The sequence below is a fragment of the Protobothrops mucrosquamatus genome, unplaced genomic scaffold (genome assembly GCF_001527695.2).
Source record: "Protobothrops mucrosquamatus isolate PMUCROS unplaced genomic scaffold, P.Mucros_1.0 scaffold_115, whole genome shotgun sequence".
Classification (NCBI taxonomy): domain Eukaryota; kingdom Metazoa; phylum Chordata; class Lepidosauria; order Squamata; family Viperidae; genus Protobothrops; species Protobothrops mucrosquamatus.
The window spans coordinates 1-21565 of record NW_015386191.1 but is presented as its reverse complement, the minus strand read 5'-3'; the positions used below and the strand labels follow the sequence as shown (position 1 = coordinate 21565).

General features: G+C 41.9%; 1 protein-coding gene across 1 annotated transcript; it reads left to right on the top strand.

Moving 5' to 3' along the window:
* The first annotated feature begins 53 nt into the window (after window positions 1-53).
* On the top strand, window positions 54-19896 carry CPSF7 (cleavage and polyadenylation specific factor 7). The gene is made up of 10 exons (XM_015816499.1): window positions 54-62; window positions 537-635; window positions 12516-12734; window positions 13409-13512; window positions 14476-14621; window positions 15595-16000; window positions 16763-16881; window positions 16965-17139; window positions 17325-17498; window positions 19298-19896. The coding sequence occupies exons 2-9, from the start codon at window positions 582-584 to the stop codon at window positions 17491-17493; spliced, it is 1392 nt and encodes a 463-aa protein (XP_015671985.1). The 5' UTR covers window positions 54-62; window positions 537-581; the 3' UTR covers window positions 17494-17498; window positions 19298-19896.
* Window positions 19897-21565: the final 1669 nt, after the last annotated feature.

Genomic DNA, 21565 nt, shown 5'->3' with positions numbered 1-21565 from the left:
CGACCAGCCGGAAGGGGCGGAGCGGAGGAGGCCCTTACTGTGGGAGAGAGAGAGAGAGAGAGGTTCGCGCGCGTTTTGGGCCTGCTTGGGATTGTGGGCCTTTACGCGGTATAACGGGGCCGCCTAACGCTGGGGAGAGATGAGGTTTTTCACCGGCGGTCTGGTGGCGGCCCTTCGGGGGAGGGAGGGAGGGAGGGGGGGGAATGGCGGGTTCCCTTCCCAGCGCGGGAAAGCGGGAGGCGATGGCTGCCGCGAGCGAGCGAGCGGGCGCAGTTATGGCGCCGACGTCGGGGGGGGGGGAGAGGAATTCTCCGTTTCCCACCTTGCTCCTCGACCGCTCCTCTTGCGGGGCTGGTGTGGTTCGGTCCTCAGATGCGCGCGGAGCAAAGGGGGGCGGGGTCGCTTTGCGGTCCTAGGCCCGCCTTGCCGCTGGCGGCGGCGGCAACAGAGGGAGGGCCGGGCCCGGTTCGTAGCCGCGCCAGAAAGGTTCTCCCGGGGGTCCGCGTTTAACCCGGTTCTTTACTTTTGACCTGCAGTTGCCGCTCTTTCTCCCCGATTCTCTCCGTGGCGCTCCTGAAACTATGTCGGAAGGAGTAGACCTCATTGATATCTACGCCGACGAGGAGTTTAACCAAGTAAGTGTCGATGCGGCCTCGTTTGGGAGAGAGAGGGAAAGAGAGGGCAAAAGGGCGCAAAAAGCGTCCGATCTTATTGAAGCTTCACCTTGTTCCCTGCTTGGGGGGCAACAGCGCGCTGATTTAACTGAACTGATTGGGGGGTTTTTGGTGTTTTTTTTTTAAAGAGATTTTTAACTCTGAAGAGGATTGCATACCAGGTAATTGTTGTTAAATTCTCATTTGCAATTCCGGTTGGAATAAACTCTCCACGCAGTTTTTGCCAGTTGCTTTCAAAAACGTTTTATCTGCAAGGAAGAAGAAATATTCCTTTATTTGAAGTACTAATCGTCAGTATAAATGAAAAGTGCAGTTTGGAAGGAACGGCTATCCTTTTTCTTGGGGAAGGCCAATGTGTGCACATTGAACTTTTCTTTTTAATGGGAGCCCAAAACAAAGCTATGTTATCCGTAGTGTCACATTTACACACAAAAATCATGAAATTAGTTTAACTTGTCTTTGAGTGTGCTTTTCCTTTTTTTATGGAATTGCATCTATTAAATGGAGTTGGATCTTTGTTTTGTTTTAGACTTGGATGTTGCATATGAAGAAGGGTTGCAGGAATTGGGTATGTCTAGTTTAATGAAAAGAAGAATTAAGAGTGCCATGATAGCAATGTTCCAATATCTCAGGGGTTGCCACAAAGAAGAGGAGGTCAACCTGTTCTCCAAAGCACCTGATGGCAGAACAAGAAGCAAAGGATGGAAACTAATCCAGGAGAGAACCAACCTAGAAATAAGGGGAAATTTCCTGACAGTTAGAACAATTAATCAGTGGAACGGCTTGCCTTCAGAAGTTGTGGGTGCTCCATCACTGGAGGTTTTTAAGAAGAGACTAGACAACCACTTGTCTGAAATCATATAGGGCAGTGCTGTCTGTGGAATTCTGGGAGTTGAAGTCCACATGCCTTAAAATTGTCAAGGTTGAGAAACACTGATATAGGGTCTCCTGTTTGAGCAGAGGAGGTTGGACTAGAAGACCTCCAAGGTCCCTTCCAACTCTGTTATTCTGTTGCAGTTACACCAGTTTGTCAATATTAGTTAAGCAGTATAGGCAGTCCTCAACCTATGACCACAATTGAGACCAGAATTTCTGTTGCTAAGCAAGATGGTTGCTAAGTGAGTCATGTCTGATTTTATGACCTGTTTTGCCATGGTTAAACAAATCAATGCAGCTAAGTGAACCATGCAATTCTTAAGCGAATCTAGGTTTCCCAATTGACTTTGCTTATTGGAAGCCAATTGGGAAGGTTGTAAACATCAGTCACATGATCCCAGGATGCTTCAACCAACATAAATACGTTCCTGTTACCAACACCTGAATTCTGATCATATAATGCAATGTCAAAAGTCATGATCACTTTTTTCAGTGCTGTTGTAACTTTGAGCAGTTGCTAAATAAATGGTTGTAATTTAAGGACTACTCTTACCTCACTACTAATGCCATACTGATATAGCAATAAAGTAAAGCTAAATAAAATACAAACCATCAGTCGTGCAATTAAATCCAGACTCATCAGCAGCAGAAGGAAAGCACAGTTCATGTGCTATAGTATGGTTCTTACAAATATTAATTACCATTTATTAGATTAAGATTTTTAGGGATAGGATGAGCAACTCTGGATTCCATTCTTATACTTTGGCACAATGAGTATAATTAACTCTTGATACTTTTACAAGCTGCGATATTAGATAATTTGCACGACATATAAAGGAAGAATAAATTAAAAAGCAGGAGACATTTTATAATCGGAGTTACTAGATTTGAGAAAAGTATGTTGCCTTAAACTTTGGAAGAGGGAAGTTTCTGTTTTTGTCATTCCCTGTTTAGTTTGAATCTGTCTCCAAGCATGTTGCAAAAATAGCTATACATTATTTTAAATAAAACTTTGGGAAGTCAGGAGAATAATAACTTGGCAGGCAGAGGATTTGGAACCAAACCATTGTTAAAAATTGCTTAGTACTAACAAACACTATCATTTAGTTTTGGAAGCACTTGAGATCATTGATGTGTCTCGTGATATAACGGGAAGATGCCAGGTTCTTTTGCTTATATCTCCTAGTAGAATTACTTAGACTTATGTCTAAAATTCTGTTACTGTAGATAGTGTTAGAAGGAATAGATTAATAATGTAAGCAGAGTTCTTAGAAATGTTAAAAAATTGTGTAAGCTTCTGGGTTCATACTCGCATTTTTTTCTTACCAAATAGCTTCTTATAACAGGATTCAGAGATGTTTGCTTGGTATTTGGGTTGAAGTGTTATAAATCAAATACCACTATTAAGTAATGTGTCTCTGATTTGTATCTTGGGGCAAAGCAACTTTTATATCTTCATGGTAGTCTTGCCCTTAGCAGCAGCAGCCCACAAGGAATCCTGATGGATATTTTCTGGGTAGCTGTATCTGAGATACAGTCAGCACCTTTTTGAATGATTAAAATTCGCTATCTGGATATCAGTTTGAAGCTTCCTTTCTGGGATCACAAAAGTGCCTAATAGTATGTCCATGTTGTAGTCTCAAGTTAGAATTGTTATGCTTTCATTCTGGCAATATTTTTAGTCATCTCATATTTGCAGCTAGAACAAAGAAGGATACTTTGGTAATTTTTCCAGTATGCTGGGCAATTTGTAGTATAACAAGTGTTCGTCTGCTGTGCTAATTATTATTTGGTGTTCCAGAGATCCAAGAAGTGATATTAAGACACAATAAGAGAATGGCATAGATGCTCGTTTCTTGTTTTTGTTTTTAAAGTTGGATTACAAAAGTCAGGAAACAATGTATGTTATTCTTTGGCCTATGCATATGTTAATTCTTCATTCTTTTACGTCTTTATTAAGTAAAATAGGTGCCTGAGAGATTACATGATTGACTAATTGTTGTCCATTACGTCTTTCATATTACAACAATGTTCTGAATTTACAATTATTGGTTCTTTACAATCAATTTATCTAAGTCTTCTGTTCTGGGCAGGTTTTAATTAGATTTATTCTCTGATACAGAATTACTTTTATGCTTCTTTCTGTAAATCCTGGTAGAAGGTGGAGAGAAAAACAAAGGAAATAAGTATTACTTCAAAAGTGTTCTGTGATTTTGGAGTTCTGCATTATTCATATCAAGACTGTTTTTTATTTATTATACATTCATCCATTTCACTGCTAAAGTGTAGTTATGTATTTGTCCTAGTTCAGTTTTATTGAGCGAGAGAGGTAGCATTTTGAAGCTATATACAGTATATATTTCCATAGGTTCATCTTGCTTTGAGTTCTTCTATAAGTCCCATTTGAATTGTTGCCTGTCCTTTTAAGAGAATTGATTTAAAAAGTAGTGGATATATGAATTTGTCTATAATTTGCATTTCTTGACATACACATCATAGGAACTTGTATGTTTGTACATTAACAGTTATACAGATAAATATTTAAAGGGTTTTGATTGCTTTTTGATAGATTAGGGTCCCCACCTGTGGGCCGTGGGCCACTATTGGGCCTTGGCCTTTTGGCCACTGGGCCACATAAAGGGATGGCCAGCACACGTGTGTGTATGCATGCACTCACTCCCCACACTCGCACTAGTGCTGCTGCAAGTGTCCCTCGGTGCTAGCACCGCCCAGCCCCGAGCGTCCCACCGGCACTAGCACCACCTCGAGCATCCCACTGGCATTAGTGCCGCCCTGAGTGTCCTGCTAGCGCTAGCGCCGCCCCACCCCAAGTGTCCCCTCCCATTTGTGGGTACGCACATGTGCGAAACAATGCCTGCCTCCATTTCCAGGCTGCCAAACCCAAAAGGTTGGGAACCTCTGTGATAGATCATTTGCTACTATGATTTGTTGAATGGATTTTGGGTTATAACCTAATACGGTTGAAGTGTCTACAAGTGGCAGTGTCCAGCGAATATTGATTAATTCCGACAATTAAACAAGATTAAAATCAGATTGGTATTTAGATAAACTATCAGGATTTAATTTGGTTGGCAGTATAGATTGGAACATTGAAAAAGGACTGATGAGCCATTTCCATATTGCCACTAGGAAAATACAGCATTGTAGACTATTTTCATGAATGACAAGAACTTGTCATTGCCTGTGATCCTGACTTAAGGGAGCTTTGACTTTAAGCACTGGGTCCCCATAAGCAGAAAACTTAGTTGTTTCCAAGCAAAGGAATGGGAAGCTGACTGTGAACATCTGGAAACTGAAGCCTTACAGTACTGCTCTTTCTGTAAATGAGCAAATGTGTGTACATGCTTCTATAAACGCTGATGTATTCACTACAGGCTTCGAAATCATTACTACTTCAATTATTTGCTCTGTGTACTCATAGTTTTGCATATGTTTTGTGAGTCCTGACTTTTTCTCTTCAATCTGAATCTCCCAATTTCCATGTGCTTTAGTTGTAATATAGCTATTTCACAGATACAATGTAATATTATTTGAATGGTTAGAGTAAAGATTCCATGCATTTTTGTAATAATCTAATGGCAGATTCATTTCCATGGACTAAGTAGTCCAGTTCAGAATGTCTTTGTTTTTCAAGCTGAGTTTCCAAAGTTGAGGGCATCTCTGATATATTCTCCTTTAGTTTTCTATTAACTACTAATCTCTCCCTCCCCCTCCCTTTCATGTGATCCCTGGATCCCTTTCTGTGGTGAGGTCTAGAAGTAAAGTGGATGCTGTCAGATAACATGCATACATTATTGTTGCATTCTATTTTGCTTCAATATTTTGTTCCCAATTCGATCTAGCAGATTGGGCATGCTGCAGACCCCCGCCCGCCAAGGAGTGTTGATGAGCATAGGCTAGAAGACAAGCCTTTCTGCAGTAGCCCCTACTCTGTAGAATATTCTCACTTTGGAGATTAGAATGGCTCCAACCCTATGGGCCTTTTGAAAGGCTTTAAAAATCTGGCTATGTTCCCAAGTTTGGGGCACAGGGTCAAATGTATTAAGAGCCCCCGTTTTTTGGCTTTACTATCAACTGGCCAAGTATCTCAGCTGCTGTGTGTATTTATTTTGGATCCTTTTGTTGTTTTTGAATTGTTTTATTGTTGTATACATTTGGAATTGTAAACCATCCAGAGTCATTGGTTGAGATGGGTGGCTGTAGAAATTGAAAGAAAGAATGAATGAATGAATGAATGAATGAATGAATGAATGAATGAATGAATGAATGAATAAGCTTTATAAAGTTTATAAAAAGATACGTGTTCAAAACTGAAAATACTGTATATTTATGTTAAATATTGTGCCACACAGAACTCACTGTTTTTGCTAAAAGATTGTATAGAATCATGGCTTTTGGTTCATCAATTGTACCTAATGGCTTTATTTACTTTTTACATTCCATTAAACATACGGCAAAATACAGAGTCATTAAGTAGGCAAGTAGCAGCTGCACGAATTCTGAGGTTGTGACTGTAAGTAAAATAAGAATACAGAGCTACTTTGAAAAGGCCATGAGGAGTAACAAGTGATATTGGGAGTATGGTAAAAAAAATGTAATGAGCCTGAAAAGATAAAGCAACTTTTAAGACTGCCTGGTAGCCATTAAGTGCTAAAAAGCAAATCTTGAAATGTCTGGAGAATCTTAATATTCAATAAAAAAAAATGACAGTATCTTTAAGGTAATATTTGATTTGTTCATACAGCGAGGATGAATAAGAATCAAATCACAGCAAATGTATGAAAGAAAAGCAAATGGAAGAAGAAAGTGAAGACTGAGAAAGGCATATTTGAATGGAGTTTATTGCATGCTGATAAAGAGAGATGAGAAGTTTTAAGAACAGATTAGTGCATGAAACAAAATTTAGACATGATAAAGCAGGACTGAGTTGCAAATTTTTAAAACAAGCATGAAGAGGAAGATGAAACAATGTTGGTATTATCTAGGTTTAGTGGTGTTATTCCACCACCCACCCCGCCTCATTTAATTTTTTGGGTGTACTACTTCTTACAGATAGTCCTCACTTAACAAGTTATGACAGCACTGAAAGAATGTTAGTAACAACCAGTCCTTGAAGTTACAGCCATTGCAGCACCCCCACAATTAACGCAATCAAAATTCGGGCGCTTGACAGCCCACCCACATTTATGACTGTAGCATGTGCTTCAGCTCCCCCCATTCACCTATGTCCCTCCCATCTCTGCCCTTTTACCTGCCCTGCACTCCAGCATCTCTGCTGTGCTGCACTCCGCCAATGGGTCTGGGTTGTGGAGTGCAAGTTGACCAAAAGAGCAGAGACGGTGATGATGAGCGACTGGTGGGCGTTGAAGCGGAGACGAATGCAGCAGAGCAGAAGGATGAGGTCCTTATCTATCAATGGCATGGTTCTTGTCTAATGACTGCAACCAGGACTACCAGAAGTGCCATTACTATTCAGAGCAGTCAGGTGATGTTTCCCTTTGCTTAGCGATGGAAATTAGGGATGCTAAGTGAAAACCATCTGTATTCTATTTTTGTGAATAGTATTCCTTAAAGCAGACATGTCAAACACAAGGCCCGGAGGCCGGATGCGGCCCGCGAAGTGGTTTCATGTGGCCCGCGAAGCCATCCTGGAAACAGTGAGGGAACGGCCCCCACTTCCTTGGTCCTGGCCCAGGCCGGCCAGGAGCCAAGGTACAATTTTGTGGTGGCCATCTATGCTGAAACGCATTCAGTCTTAGCTCCACAAGGCCGTCTGGAAACAGCGAGGAACCAGCCCCTGCCGTGTTGGCCCCACCCCCTGGGTGCATGCTGGGGAAGTGTTACCCTTTGTGAGGAATGAAGAAATGCACCATCGCCTGGAAGTGGCCAGCAAATGGCCCTTGCCTACTTCATATACTGTATCCGGCTTGATGGGCTCCGGCGGAGGGGTTTCGGCAGGCAGTGAGGCTCCTCCAGTGGACCATGCCTTGGCACTTGCCCCGGCCCCACCCCCTTCTTCCAGAGACCCTCAGAACTGTCCCATTCTTGCCCAGGCTCCCACAGGCATCCTTGACGCGAACGATGTAGAGCTGGCCATGCCCACCCAATAGGCCACACCCACTCCATCCACACACATCCAGTAGGCCACACCCATCCTGGCCACACCCATCCGGCCCCCTGAGGGCAACCACAATGCTGATGCGGCCCTCAATGAAATTGAGTTTGACACCCCTGCCTTAAAGGGAATAGCATGATAGATGCATCTGGATGTATATCACTGAAATGTTACGTATTTATTTACTTATTTATAAGATTTATACGACTGCCTATGTCACAGGTGTCAAACCCGATCGTGTCATGTGACATCGTGAAGTTTTTTTGCCTTTGCACGTGATGCATCCAGCCTGCAGGCCGCCAGTTTGACACCCATGGCCTATGTCATATATTGATTTTAGGCACTTCACAACAATCCATAAGAACAAAAAGAAAAACAGTTACTCCTCCCTCTCCCCAAGCATCAGACCAAGTAGCCTCCCAGCTAAGGCCCCATCCTGATCCAGTGCTTGGGAAAAGACCCAGGTCACCCCCATCCTCCAAAAGAGTAAATGGGTAGGTAGGGATCTCTCAGATGTACTGTAAAGGGTTGGGACAGCCATCAGAAAGGCTCACCTCAGAGCTTCCATCAGGTGGCAATATTTAAGCGAGGGAGCCTGGATACACACAGTTTTATCTAAACTGCTACCACAGACAAGTATTTCAGGAAGAGGCAGACCCACAAATAACATGGCCCTATTCTATGTGTTAAATATAATGCTAGCACCATGAAAATTGATACAATAAATCCATCCCAACTTACTCAAAATTAAAATCCTATCACAGATAATGAAAATTAGGATTATTGTTAACAAAGTAAAATTAATCAATGGATTTTTAACTAGATTGTGGAAGCCCGGTAAGTGAATGAAACCTAGAATTAATCAATATGCACACACACATAATTGAGGAGTATTTTTAAATGTTAATTTTTAATCATTCTGAGAAATTAATACAACTTTTAGAGAATTTGTATTACATTATTTCTCTCTAATGCTACCAAATTCCAACCAACTCTGGGTTGCTCAAAAATAAAGAATATAAAAACAAATAACTAAAGATATAACAATCCCTAAAAGGATTTACAAAATAGTTACAAACTGGTAATCCATACAATATAGACAACAGCCTACCCCAAGGCTAAAGAGAACAACTAGTATTTTCAGTCCTTCTGAAATACAATAGCAGGGGGAACCATCCAAACCTCTAAAACAACTTCATGCCAAAGGGCAGGAGCTCATACAGAGAAGGAACAATTCCTGGGTCCCAAAAATATGACATTGTTTAATCAACGGGACTTAGAGTGCAGACACTAGCCAGGCAAAAACCATGAATAGGCTGTCCCTTGAATAACTGGACCTAAAAGGTGTGTAGGCTTTATGGGTCATAACCAGCACCATGAATTGTACCTGAAAACACTGGCAATCTGTGCAAATTATAAAACCCATCATTGAACATGATACTGCATTCTGGACAAGTTGAGGCTTCTGAGCCAGAGGTCCCCAACCTTTTGGGCACCAGGGACCGGTTCCATGGAAAGAGGTTTTTCCGTGGACCAAAGGGTGCATGATTTTGTGTGCTGCCTGCATCCTGTGGATGGGGCTTTGCTTGTTTGTGGGGCCCGATAGCTGGCATGCCGCAACCCGGTACTCATCCACGGACCTGGGGTTGGGGACCCCTGTTCTAAGCAATCTAATGGCACCCCCCCTGGAGACCAAAACATTGCAGCCGTCAAGCTGTGAGATGACAAGGGGGTGGGGGTTGAGTGTCTAGAATATCATCAAATTCGGAAAAGGACACAAATGCACCAGATGGAGCTGTGCAAAGGTCTCCTTGACCATAACTCCCCTCTCCTCTTTGAGCAGGAGTTGAGTCTAAGAAAACTCACAGGTTGTGCCCCGCTCTTGAGGGAAAGTGCAAAATCCTCAAACTTAAGTGTCCGGGTAACCACAGCCACTTCTTGATCATGGTGAGAGAGAGCCAGAGTCCGTTCCTCCCCATCTAAGCCTGCCTTCAGGTGCTCAAACATCCTTACTTGGCCTGATGTTGAAAGATATAATGGGGTATAATTGGCTGATGTTATTGAATCCCAAATTGGTGAGTGACCTCACACAAAGGTTTCATGTAGATGTTGAACAAGAGGAGAGAAACTGTGGGGCCCTATTGTACCTCGCAAAGGGAGGGGTCTAGGGAACAACCTTCCCATGTCAACATCAACTGGACCTTGTCTTGAAGGACAGATCACTATAATGCAGTGCCCCCAATTCCTAGCTCTTGGAGTTGGTTCAGAAGAATACTGTGATTGATAGTATAAAAAGCTGGTGAAAGATCAAAAAGCATAAGATGGATGTATTATCCCATCCTACCTCCACATCAGGTCATCATCTCAAGTATGACCAAAACTCTCAATACCGAATAGTGGCCTAATACATGACTGAGATGTGTTTAGATAATCCATTTCCCCCAAAGTCTTTTGTAACTTAGGACAACCATCTTGTTAACAAGGTTGGAGATAGAATGATAATTGTCTAAAACGGTTCTAAAAATGAGAGCATCCTCAAGGAGACTAACATCACTGAATGGACCTAATTCCAGAAAACAAGTTGCTGGAGGAACTACACAGAGAACCTCAAAATCCCAACTCAGATACATCCTAGATCATAACACAAGACTATGTCCCTGGCATTTGGCCAGATGTGCCCAGTTGGAATTCATTCAGTCTGGATTTGATTTTCTTTATTTTTGAAATAATCAGATATTCCTCACAGCAGCCCTGCAAATGACCTAATACCATGCCATTCCCTAGCAGTGATCACACCACCCTCAGAAGGGCTGCTGAACAACCTTTGGTGGAAGCAATAAGGGCAGAGAAATATTAACATTTACCTGTCCTTATTGCCACAAGGTCATTCCCCATTATGTACTCTTAACCTTGTTCAGTCATACATATGTGAATATAAATTGGCACTGATGGCACTAACTCAAAAATAGATGAATTTTGTGTGCCATTTCAGTGCAATACAGTATTGTTACTTATGATCTGCTTGCAATCCTGTTAGCCTAGGGTTAATTATAATCAGTATGCTATGGTAGTTATATATCACTGCCTCCAGTCATCAAAGTGAGCTGTTGAATTTTTTCCAGTGAGATTATGAGGATCAGAACGGGTAAGAACAAGTATGCCTCAAATCTGGCAAAACCTGAATAGTATCTAGCGATTTTCAATCCTTAATTCCAGAAATGGTGCCACTCAGAATTAGGGTAGAATCTGGAGACCCTCCTGGACTCATGGTTCCTGCTTGAGATAGCAGTCAGGGCCAGGAGGATATTTGCAGAAATATATCTTGTATGTCAGTTGCATGTTTTCCGGAGGCAATGGTCACAGTCGCTCACACACTAATCACTTCCCAACTGAACTACAGCAATGCATTCTATATGGAGTTGCCTTTAAAGAGCATGCTGAAACACCGGCTGATTCCCAGTGCAGAGGCACATGCAGTGTGGTGAGCGCCCGTATAACACTAATGCTACATGATCTGCACTATGGATTCAGGTGCAATTCAAAGTACTGGTTGTTGCTTCTAAAGCCCTACATTGCATGAAGTTAAGTTAATCTGGGACATTCCCAGTGGGTTTCTGCCCATTCTACTAGATCCAGAGTAGTGGCTATGCCTCAGGTTCCTTCAGTGAAACAACATTGCCTGGTGGGGGTCTAGGAAGTGTGCCTTCTCTGTTTATGTTGCCTGCCACTCTAACCCATCACAGATTCCTATAGCTCTGAATCCACTAGCTTTGTAAAAGGCAATGAAGACCTGACTTTTCCCTAAGGTAACATCCACAGGATGTTAATGGAATTCATCATAATGTGTGTGAGATATGCAGATAATGTTACGGTGTTTCCATGAGGTTTACTTATTTTTGTTCACTGCCCAGAGTTCCTCTAGGCTATATCAGCAATTGTATAATTTTAACAGTGTAAGTACTGTTAAAAGATACGTGTATGTGCGCATGCACCTCTGTGTATGTTATTGAGCAGTGAGTTGGATCTAGTTGAAGTAGGTCTCATTAAATTCAGCGTGACATCTTTTCAATTGTATGGTTTCAGGGAATTTAGGCAAAGTCCTAGTCAATCAATACTTGGTTTATTCTTCCCAAAAAACAAAACGTGGTCTTGGTTTCTCAGTACAGCAGCAAATAGAACTTTTCATCTAATGTAAAATTGCTGAGTTTCAAATTTCATTCTAAAGGAATTTGTCGATGGAATCAAGGGAGATGATGCCATGTCTTTTGATGAGATAAATGTCCATCTCTTATTTGATTGCAGTCTCTTGCTAAATCAGATCATTATTATCACTGATTAGACAGCAGGGAAATATTTAGAAAGAGCCTGATTGAGTTATCTGTTTTTTGGTAAAGGAATGAGAAAAAAATAGGGCTGTTGATTTCACATTTGTAAATATACTGTAGTATATGAGAGCATGGAAGCATAAAACGAAAATCTTTGTAAGAGTGACAGCAGTCAACTAAATATTCATTCCATTTGAAGAGGAACATTGGGGACTTAGGTGCATTAGTAAATAAATCCATCCTACTGGACTTTTTCCTTAAGTTTTTAGGAATTCAGGAGATGTAAGTCAGGCATGTCAAACTCGCGACATCGCACGACATATTGTGACTTTTTCCCCAGTGCTGGCAATGGGGTGGGTGCGGTTTCGGCATGACGCATCCGGCCTGTGGGCCGGCAGTTTGACATGCCTGATATAAGTGTATTTTACAAATATAGTAAAAGATTTAAAAACATTACTGGAGCTCTAGCCATGAAGATGCTTAGTGGTATCTTCCTCTTTCTAGGACTCTGAATTTAGTAATGCTGACCAGATGGATCTATATGATGATGTGCTAGCTGCCAGCTCACAACCTTCTGAAAGTTGCACTAGCAGCTCTGAGCCACCAATTGAAAGTCGCCAAGATCAATCTTCTAAGTCAAACAGCAAATCACCTGCTATTTTGTATACGTACAGTGGACTGCGCAATAAAAGGGCTGCTGTTTATGTGGGCAGCTTTTCTTGGGTAAGTATTGTAAATTAGAACAGGAAATAAACAGTATAGTAAGTTGACTTTTTACAAAATACTCACTGATAATTTCAGAGAACCAAGTGCATTAAGTGCTTTTGTCATTTGTTCACTTTGATTCGATATAAACTATAATAGCCATAGATGCACTAATTGGTTGAAGCATTTACTCTATGCTACAAAACACAATTTTCTTCTGATGCAGGTGGTTCTTTTCAACAAGATAGAGATACACTGTTGGTGTATACCTGAAGGGAAGAATAGTAATTTTTGCTAGCATCCATTTGGACAAAGATTTGATGAAAAATTAATGTAGTTGGTTTAGAAGTTCTGCTTTTTAAACCAGGAATGCTGTTTTGAGGATACAGAAATCTGGATGATTATTAGATGGCAGCAGAAGAGTTATTTCTGTATCATCTAGACAACTCAGATACGATAACTTTATTCTAAGTTAGAGCTGCTGTGTTCTCCCCCATCCCTCCAAAGAAAAAAGAAAAAAAAATCTGCTGAAGTAAATTTGTATAGTAAGAGGAAATAGTCTAGTCTAAAGAAATGTAATGAGAGTTCAGCAAAGGAAAATTGCAGCATTATATTATTTTACTAATTAACAGATAGAAATCTTACAGAGGTTTAAGATAACATACTGTGATTTTATATCTCTTCATATACAGTGGACAACTGACCAGCAATTGATCAGAATAATCCGCTCTATAGGTGTTTATGATGTTGTGGAGCTGAAATTTGCTGAGAACAGAGCCAATGGCCAGTCTAAAGGGTGAGCAATGCAGGACTTCTCTGTTAATGATTGAAACATGGAAGGGCAATCATTAAGGAAGATACTTCAGAATAATCTGGACTACTTTATGATAAATCATATATATGAAAATATGCATGCAACATTCTGGCTTTTTGAATGTGGCTTTGTTTTTGAAGAAGCTGAACATTTTGCTCTATGCCTGCCTGACAAAAAATTTACTTTGATAAAAATTTATATTTGTTTTGAATGCTATTCTAGGGCCACATGTCAGATAAAGATAGAAAAGAATGAAATAAGTACTGATTAACTTAATTTGAACATTTGGTTTTGCTTGATTGCTTCAGGAATATGCAAAATATTTCAGACTTGAAATGGATAGAAAAGGTGCTTTCAAACATAGAGCATTTTAAATTAGTGAATTGTTCTTCTGTTATATGTGTATGTGTATCCTCTCTAAGGAACCTGTCTTTGCTACTCCTTCACCCTCCAGCTATACATAGAAGGATTCCTGAAGGGAAGAAAGACAGAATTTGTTTGCAGGAAAAGCAGACCACTGAAATCAGGGAGTGTGAAGGGAAGATCAGACTGAAAAGGAATAGAAAGGGGAAATGCATGTCTGAAATTAGCTAAGAGAAAGAATGACCAAGTGAAAATGGGAGATAGAAAACTAACCAAATTGGGTCAAGTTATTTAACCTAAAATGTTTAACTCTTCTGGCACTAAGGAGATGGTGTGGGCAATGGAAATAAATGAAGATACTGTTAGGTGGAATTCTGCAGAGATGAAGAGGCAAAGGCCTTGGAGGGAAGCTACTCTCCCCACTTCCCCCCCCCCCATATGATTAAGTACAAGGAAAGTTGGGGATTTACAATTGTACAGGAATGGCTGATTGTTCCCTTCCCTTCCCCTTGTTTAGATGGTATTCCTGACAAAAAGTTTCCTAATGGTCTTCCAATGGTTTTTCTGTGGCTCTTTGAACAGATACGCAGAAGTGGTTGTTGCTTCTGAAAACTCAGTCCACAAACTTCTAGAGCTGCTACCAGGGATGATTCTAAATGGAGATAAGATGGAAGTGAAGTTGGCTACCCGGCAAAACCTTGCACAGTTTGAGGCACAAGCCCGAAAACGTAAGTTTAGCATTTGCAGAAATAGGAATACTTTTTGGGGGAGGGGGGATGATTTCAGTGCATTTAAATATAATTGAAGCCCATCAAAACCTCCTGTTTGCCACCCTCCAAATTGCACGGGCTTAACTCTGAAGATTTCTGTCGTATCTGGAACACTCCATATCCATAAATAGCTGCACTCTGAACTTCCTCCGGAATTGTTGTGTCTCTAAAGGGGAAAGGTTATGGTACTCTTGTTTGGGACCGTTGAAAATTGGCAATACATGTCTTGGGTTTTTCTGTTTAGTTTCTCCATTGACTTCTTTAAGAGAATGATGTTGTAGGTCCCAGTGTCATCCAGGATTAATTTGATTCATTAGATTTTGATCCTGTTTTTCATCCCAGAGCTGAAGGTAGTATACATATCGCTCTGTCCTCTTCTTTTTTTCTCACAAAAGCACTTCTGTGAGGTAGGCTGGGCAAGAGAGAATGGCCCAAAGTAACCCACTGAACTTGCATCACTGAATGTTGCCTATAGACTAGTTTCCCCACTTAATACCTTAATAATCTGCAACATGCCGGTGTGAGGGGAAGACTTAAAGAAATAGAATTTAATTAGATCAGCCAAATAGCTAATTCCCACTGTCATGTTTCAGCCTAATCAGGTGTACTGTTTTTGTACTTTGCGGCTTTTTGTGATTTGTCCTAGACAATGGTCAGGTATCAGTATTGGGAATAATTTAAAATGCCTGTTTCCATTGAGTCAGAGACCTGGATCTCTCTACAAAGTTTAAGCCCTGTGTGAGCGTAAGAGCAGAATCTATCCTTCGTATGATATAAGCAATCAGAAACTAGAACAAAGTGGGGCTTTATTTATTTTACTTTGTCACAGTAATGTGACAAAAAGTATTTATTGGAGGTTTATACTGTATGAAAGGGAAATCCTGTACTACTCATGTGCTTAATACTTTTCCTCATTTGTGGTGTCTAACAGGGGTGCCTCCCAGGGCTCACTCGAGGGATTCCTCAGACTCGGTTGATGGCCGAGCAACTCCAACAGAGAACGCTATCCCACCCCCACGCATTGAGAAACCTCCTGTTTTACCTTTCTTTAACCGCCCTCCCTCTGCGCTTCCTCTGATGGGGCTGCCCCCTCCACCCATACCGCCCCCTCCGCCCCTCTCTTCGAGTTTTGGAGTTCCCCCTCCCCCTCCTGGTATCCATTACCAGCATCTCATGCCTCCCCCACCTCGACTTCCCCCCCACTTATCTGTGCCCCCTCCGGGGTCAGTGCCACCTGCCCTGCACCTCAATCCAGCTTTCTTCCCACCCCCAAATGCGGCCATGGGGCCTCCACCTGATGCCTACAGCAAGGCTTCTGCACCGTATAACCACAGCAGGTGAGAACGAGTCCGCTCTTAAGAATGTGCAAAAACTGGAAGCAGCACGAAGAATAGTGTCTGGGGTCTAATTAAAAGAAGGGACTTTGTAAATTGTTTGTTAGGATAGAACAGCGGTTCTCAACCTATGGGTCGCGACCCCATTTGGGATCGATCGACCATTTCATGGGGGTCGCCAAGCAAGGCTGTCCGCCATTTTTTCCCCCTTTTCCGGCGGGTGCCTTACCTTCCTTGGGCTGGGCCAGCTGGTGGTCGGCCTGCTCCGTCTCTGCCGCTTGCCAGCTACGCCTCGGCCGGCGCAGGGGGCAGAACCACGCATGCGCGGCGCTCCCAGGCAGGGAAAGTCCTCGACTTACGACCGTTTGGGTAGTCCTCGACTTACGACCGTTTGGGTAGTCCTCGACTTACGACCGGTTTAGTCCTCGACTTACGACCGGTTTAGTCCTCGACTTACGACTGGTTGGGGGTCACGGCATTAAAAAGGTTGAGAACCACTGAGATAGAAAAATGGGTTTTAGCTGGCCAATATAGAAACGACCGAAAATGCCTCCAGTCACAGGGAAAGATGTCATCACTTAAGACTCTTAAGATTACCATAATATCTGCTATGGTGGGAAATAGAAGAGAGAGAGAGAGAGATTCAGCAAACTACTTCCTTTTGGGGGGGGGGGCAAGGCTATTAATCATGCAGGTTGGGCAAAGGTCTGCTTGAAGAAATTGTTCTCTGCCTCTGAATGATGGGTGCATTCTTCCGTCCTGCAGCAGGGAGTTGGGCCCATTGCCTCCCCCTATTGGTGAATCAGAATTTGATGATATCATGAATAGGAATCGAGCAATTTCCAGCAGTGCCATATCCAAGGCTGTATCGGGGGCCAGTGCAGGTAAGTGCAGTTGCTTGATGCTGTCTTTCCTTCCTAGCTCAGGCCTCAATTTTAACATCTTGTTTTATGTTGTTACGCTGCAGGGGATTACAGTGATGCTATCGAGACTCTGCTTACAGCCATTGCTGTAATTAAACAGTCACGTGTAGCAAATGATGAGCGGTGTCGGGTCCTTATCTCTTCGCTTAAGGATTGCCTTCACGGCATTGAAGCCAAGTCTTACAGCATGGGCACTGGCAGCAGCAGCAGTTCCTCGAGGTTTGTTACAACCGGCAAAACTATTTGTATTTATCCGGCTGGATTTATTATATTCACGATTCATATATTCACGATTTTTCTTTGTTTGGGATTTGTACATCCATATAAGCAGTGTATCCCTTTGTAAAAAACAAAAAAACCCTAACAGCAAGTTTATCCACTTGACATTTCTTGTTATTTTCCAGAAAAAGACATCGGTCACGTGATAGGTCACCCAGTCGGTCACGTGAGAGCAGCAGGAGGCACCGAGATGTGGTTCATAATGAAGATCGACATGAGGACTATTTCCAAGAAAGAAGCCGGGAGCACGAGAGGCACAGAGACAGGGACAGAGAAAGAGATCGGCATCATTGAGAGAAGTGAGAACATTTTTTTAGATGGGGCAAAGGAATGTTAATATGCCTGTCTTTCTGTATTTCTTCCTCCCTTTAAAAAAAAAGAAAGCAATCTGTCTCTTCCCTCTAATTGGGTGTCCTAGTCCATATTGTTGTCAGCAGAATCCGTGGTGGGCATTGGGCAGGAGAGGTGATGTTATGTTAAGACTTGAATCCTGTTTTTTTCTTCATTTGTGGGCATTTAATTTTTCAATGCTTTGTAAAGTTGTTTCAGAAGTTTGGGGGTCTTGAAGGGCTAGAAAATAACTTTATTTGTCAGTGCTGTTCTTCCTGTTGTTGCCAATTCCTTTTTATGTGAAGCAGCTTCAAGAACAGATAGTCCTCAACTTACGACCATTTGTTCAGCAACCGTCCAGAGCAGGGGTAGGCAACCTCGGCTCTTTTATGACTCATGGACTTCAACTCCCAGAATTCCTGAGTCAGCTATGCTATGAGTCATAAAAGAGCCGAGGTTGCCTACCTCTGGTCCAGAGTTACCACAGTGCTGAACAAAGTGATTAGGATTGGTCCCCAAAGTTATGAAACAACTCCTGCAGCCATGTGATTGTGATCTGGGTGCTTGGCGATCCATTTGCATCTACAGCTGGTTGCCAGCTGTAGATGCAAGTTGTCCTTGCCGGCAGTTGCAGTTGTCCTTGCCGGTTTCCCCAGAAGCTTAATGGGGAAGCTGGCAGGGAGGGTCGCAAGCTGTTGTCACCTGCCGAGAGGATTCCCTCTTGTCTCTGCAGGCTGACTGAAAAACCTCTGTGCTGAGGCAGGATTTGGGTGTTTTCCGCCAGCCCCCGGAGTTGTGTCGCTGAGAGTTGGCTGAAAAAGCCTCATGCTGAAGTTTTCCTGTTCTGATAGTTCACCTCTTAGGGTGATTGAAGGAAAGTCTGAACCCTTTCAATGGTATAGTCCAGGACCAATAACTCGCCACAATTGCCCACTTCCAAATAGAGTGGGAGCAAGTGGGATCCTTCTCATTATGCTCGCTAATCCCCCGTGGGAGTCACAACCCATAACTTGAGAACTCCCGCCTTGAGCTTGCAGGGATGTAAGGAACCATGGCATCACTTAAAAATATTAGCACCTTCTCCAAAATTTGGCTGGTTTTTCCTGTTTTTTTTTCCCCCAGGGAAAATGATCACATTGCTAGCCATGCCCCCTTTGACCCCAAGGCAAGGCAGGAAAGCGAACTGTGGCCCCTGGGCCCAAAAGGATTATCCAGCACTGCTGTAGATAATCAGACCAGAGCTTCTAATTTAACTACTTTTAACAAGAAGGAAATCCTGAAGTACATTTGTGCAGAATCTGCTTTGTTCTTTCCTGGGTGAAGTATATGCCTAAAGTCATAATCTTATTTCAGAAGGAGAAATACTAGTAAAACAAAATTTCTAAAAAAAAATAATCTCAAATTTAACTGATTTTATTCCACTGTAATCTGCTCTGGGTTAAAGGGAATTGGACACTTAAAAACAAACTAAACTAAACTACAACCTTTTGATTTCCACCTATTTCTGAATAGTTTCATAAGACCTGAGGTGGTGGTCTTTTTTGGTAGGTGCCATTCTGTGATGAGAAGTAAGTAGTTGGATTATGCCTAGTCTATATAATTCAGTAGCAGAAGAAACCTGGCTTCAAATCCTAATCCAGGTCAACTATGCTCTGAAACAACCCACAACTTTCAATTCCCTCTGCATATAGGAATTCACTCTTGGAACTTATGCTGTCAAAAATGCCTTTAAAAGTGACTAATATTTTACGTTTCTTCCTTTTTGCAGGGATGCTGGAAGCATTCAGTGTTTTTATGGACTTATATCCTGTCCTTAATCAAGACTAAAGGATGGGGGATTCTCCACCCACTCCTTCCCGCTGCCCTCTGCTCTTTCCAGACCCCTTGGAAGTGACTTTGCCTGTAGGACTCCATCTGGCACACTATGGCACTAAGACTTGAGTTCTTCCTACGTGTGCTGCTGCTGCTGCTGCTGTTGCTTGATGGAGGAACACTGAATGACTTGGAGTTTGGGAGGGGTTGTCTGAGCCACTGTGACCAGGGGGCCATTTCAATCCATGGATTCTTGGACCCAAAGAGAATGGTGCTTTCCACAGAGGTCTGTCACCTCTTTCCTTTCCATGGCGTTTTAGAAACACCCAGAGAGGAATACATCCAGCTTCTCTCCTGTAGGAAGACCTCATGCTTCAGCACAGCACAAGGTATATTACCATAGCCTCACTGGAGCTTATGTTCAAAATTCAAACTGCATTGTCTTTTTAGGCATCAGTCCATAGAGTCCCTCTTGATTTTTGATCCTTTTTCCAAAACAGCTTCAGTCTTGCACTCTTTAACAGCTTTGTACACAGCTTAGAAAAGTTTTGTTTTTCTTTTCTGGAAGGAGAACAGGCTAGCTGTTGCTTCCAGCCATGCCTCTTAATTCCTGACAGTTGTCATACCAATTTAACCTAACTTCTTTTAGGAGGGGCTGTGCTGCTAAGCTTGCCCATAAAATTGAGTCTCCCTTAAAAAATAAATCTACCTTTCGCTATTGCAGGAACTCTATCCACAGGTGATTTACTGACAAATTCCTTGCTTTGTTTCACCCGCATTAGCTGCTCTGATTGTAATTTCGTACACAAACATTTGTTTTCAAGGCCATTCTTTCCCAGTATATCACCTTCCTTGTTGTAGAGGAAGAGTTGTGACTAGATACAGAAACATGGAATTGGGGCAAAGTCAAGCTGAGGCTTCTGGACATTATTGATTAGAGCACACCTTGAGCATTTTAAATTGTGTGTGATGTAAGTGTTGAACTAAGGTCCAAAACTACCCTCGCCCCCATTCTCGTTTGGAACTTTCACTTTGGTGGGATTCACTCACACATTTGCTTCAGTGACATAAAACCTTAGTGGTCTCTGGCATGCCAGCTGAGGGAAAGAACAAAGTTTTAAGTTTTTATTATGTAAACACAAAACTAGGATTCCTGGATCCAGTGAGCCTTTCGGCTGGCAACCAATTGAAACCAGAAACATATTACATGAGGATCCTTATGGGAAAAACAGTGGCTGCAGAAATCTTGATTCAAGTGTCATCTTTGAGAAGGAACTTTTTGAGGTGTGCATTTTAGTTTTCAGTGCTCCATCCTAGCTGAGCACCCCAGTTACACAAAATCAAGTTACATACCCTGGATTTCTTTAGTAAGACCAAGCATCTATTACATTGTGACTATCCAGCTGCATGGTGAAGCCCTCCTCATAGAAGGATCTGTCTTGTCTCAGAGAACAATTAATTGGATAGGTTAAAGAGGATAACGGTGTCATCAAGGGATATGATGCCTCCTTTTGTGCTGTTGATCCAAGAGGGTCTAAGGTCAATGTTTTTTTAAGAGGAAATAAAAAGTTAATGTAAGCCAGCTGAGAGAGCTTAAACTGTAAAGTAAACAATACGGATTGGAAAAGTTGCTTTTTACCTAATGGGACATTTTTAGTTTGTTATGAAATAATGGAAGAAAAAAAAAGAAGAAAAACAGAAAACAGAAAACATAACTTCAGTTCCCTTCTACTCTCCCACTCCTGTTCTTCGTGATTTGATTTGTTTGTCTTTTTCTGATAGGTTGGAAATTGTGTAATAAACTTGATGATATTGTCAAATCTTTTATACTGCATTGTATTGTTTCTTTTCCTTTTGTAAGTTTTAAAAGGGAGGGTGAGTTGTTTTTTAGAAATCTCCATTAAAAAAAAAAGATTGTAGGGGGAGGGATTGGGCTAAATGTGACTTAGATACGTCAGTGAAGATGTATAAATAAGGCAAGTGCCATGTTCTAGCTGGGTGCTAGCCCTTGTACAACCATGGCTTTATGTAATGCTAAATTAGTTCAAAAACCACTTTGTGTACAAAAATTAAAATGCCTTTTTAAAAGATAAAACTTCTATCTCATCATTATATTTAACTAATCATACTTCAGACTGTGTCTGAACATTTGACAAAATCCCTGAGAGTATTGACTTCTGGTTAAACTTAATAATTCCCAGGGGGGTTGCTGTCTTTACCTGAA

What these genes read in the sequence shown, in the direction of transcription:
- CPSF7 (XM_015816499.1), top strand. Translation starts at nt 582, where the DNA reads ATGTCGGAAGGAGTAGACCTCATTGATATCTACGCCGACGAGGAGTTT. An exon ending in TGAGGCACAAGCCCGAAAAC is followed by an intron (nt 14,622 to 15,594) that starts GTAAGTTTAGCA and finishes GGTGTCTAACAG; the next exon opens with GGGTGCCTCCCAGGGCTCAC. An exon ending in AGCAGCAGCAGTTCCTCGAG is followed by an intron (nt 17,140 to 17,324) that starts GTTTGTTACAAC and finishes GTTATTTTCCAG; the next exon opens with AAAAAGACATCGGTCACGTG.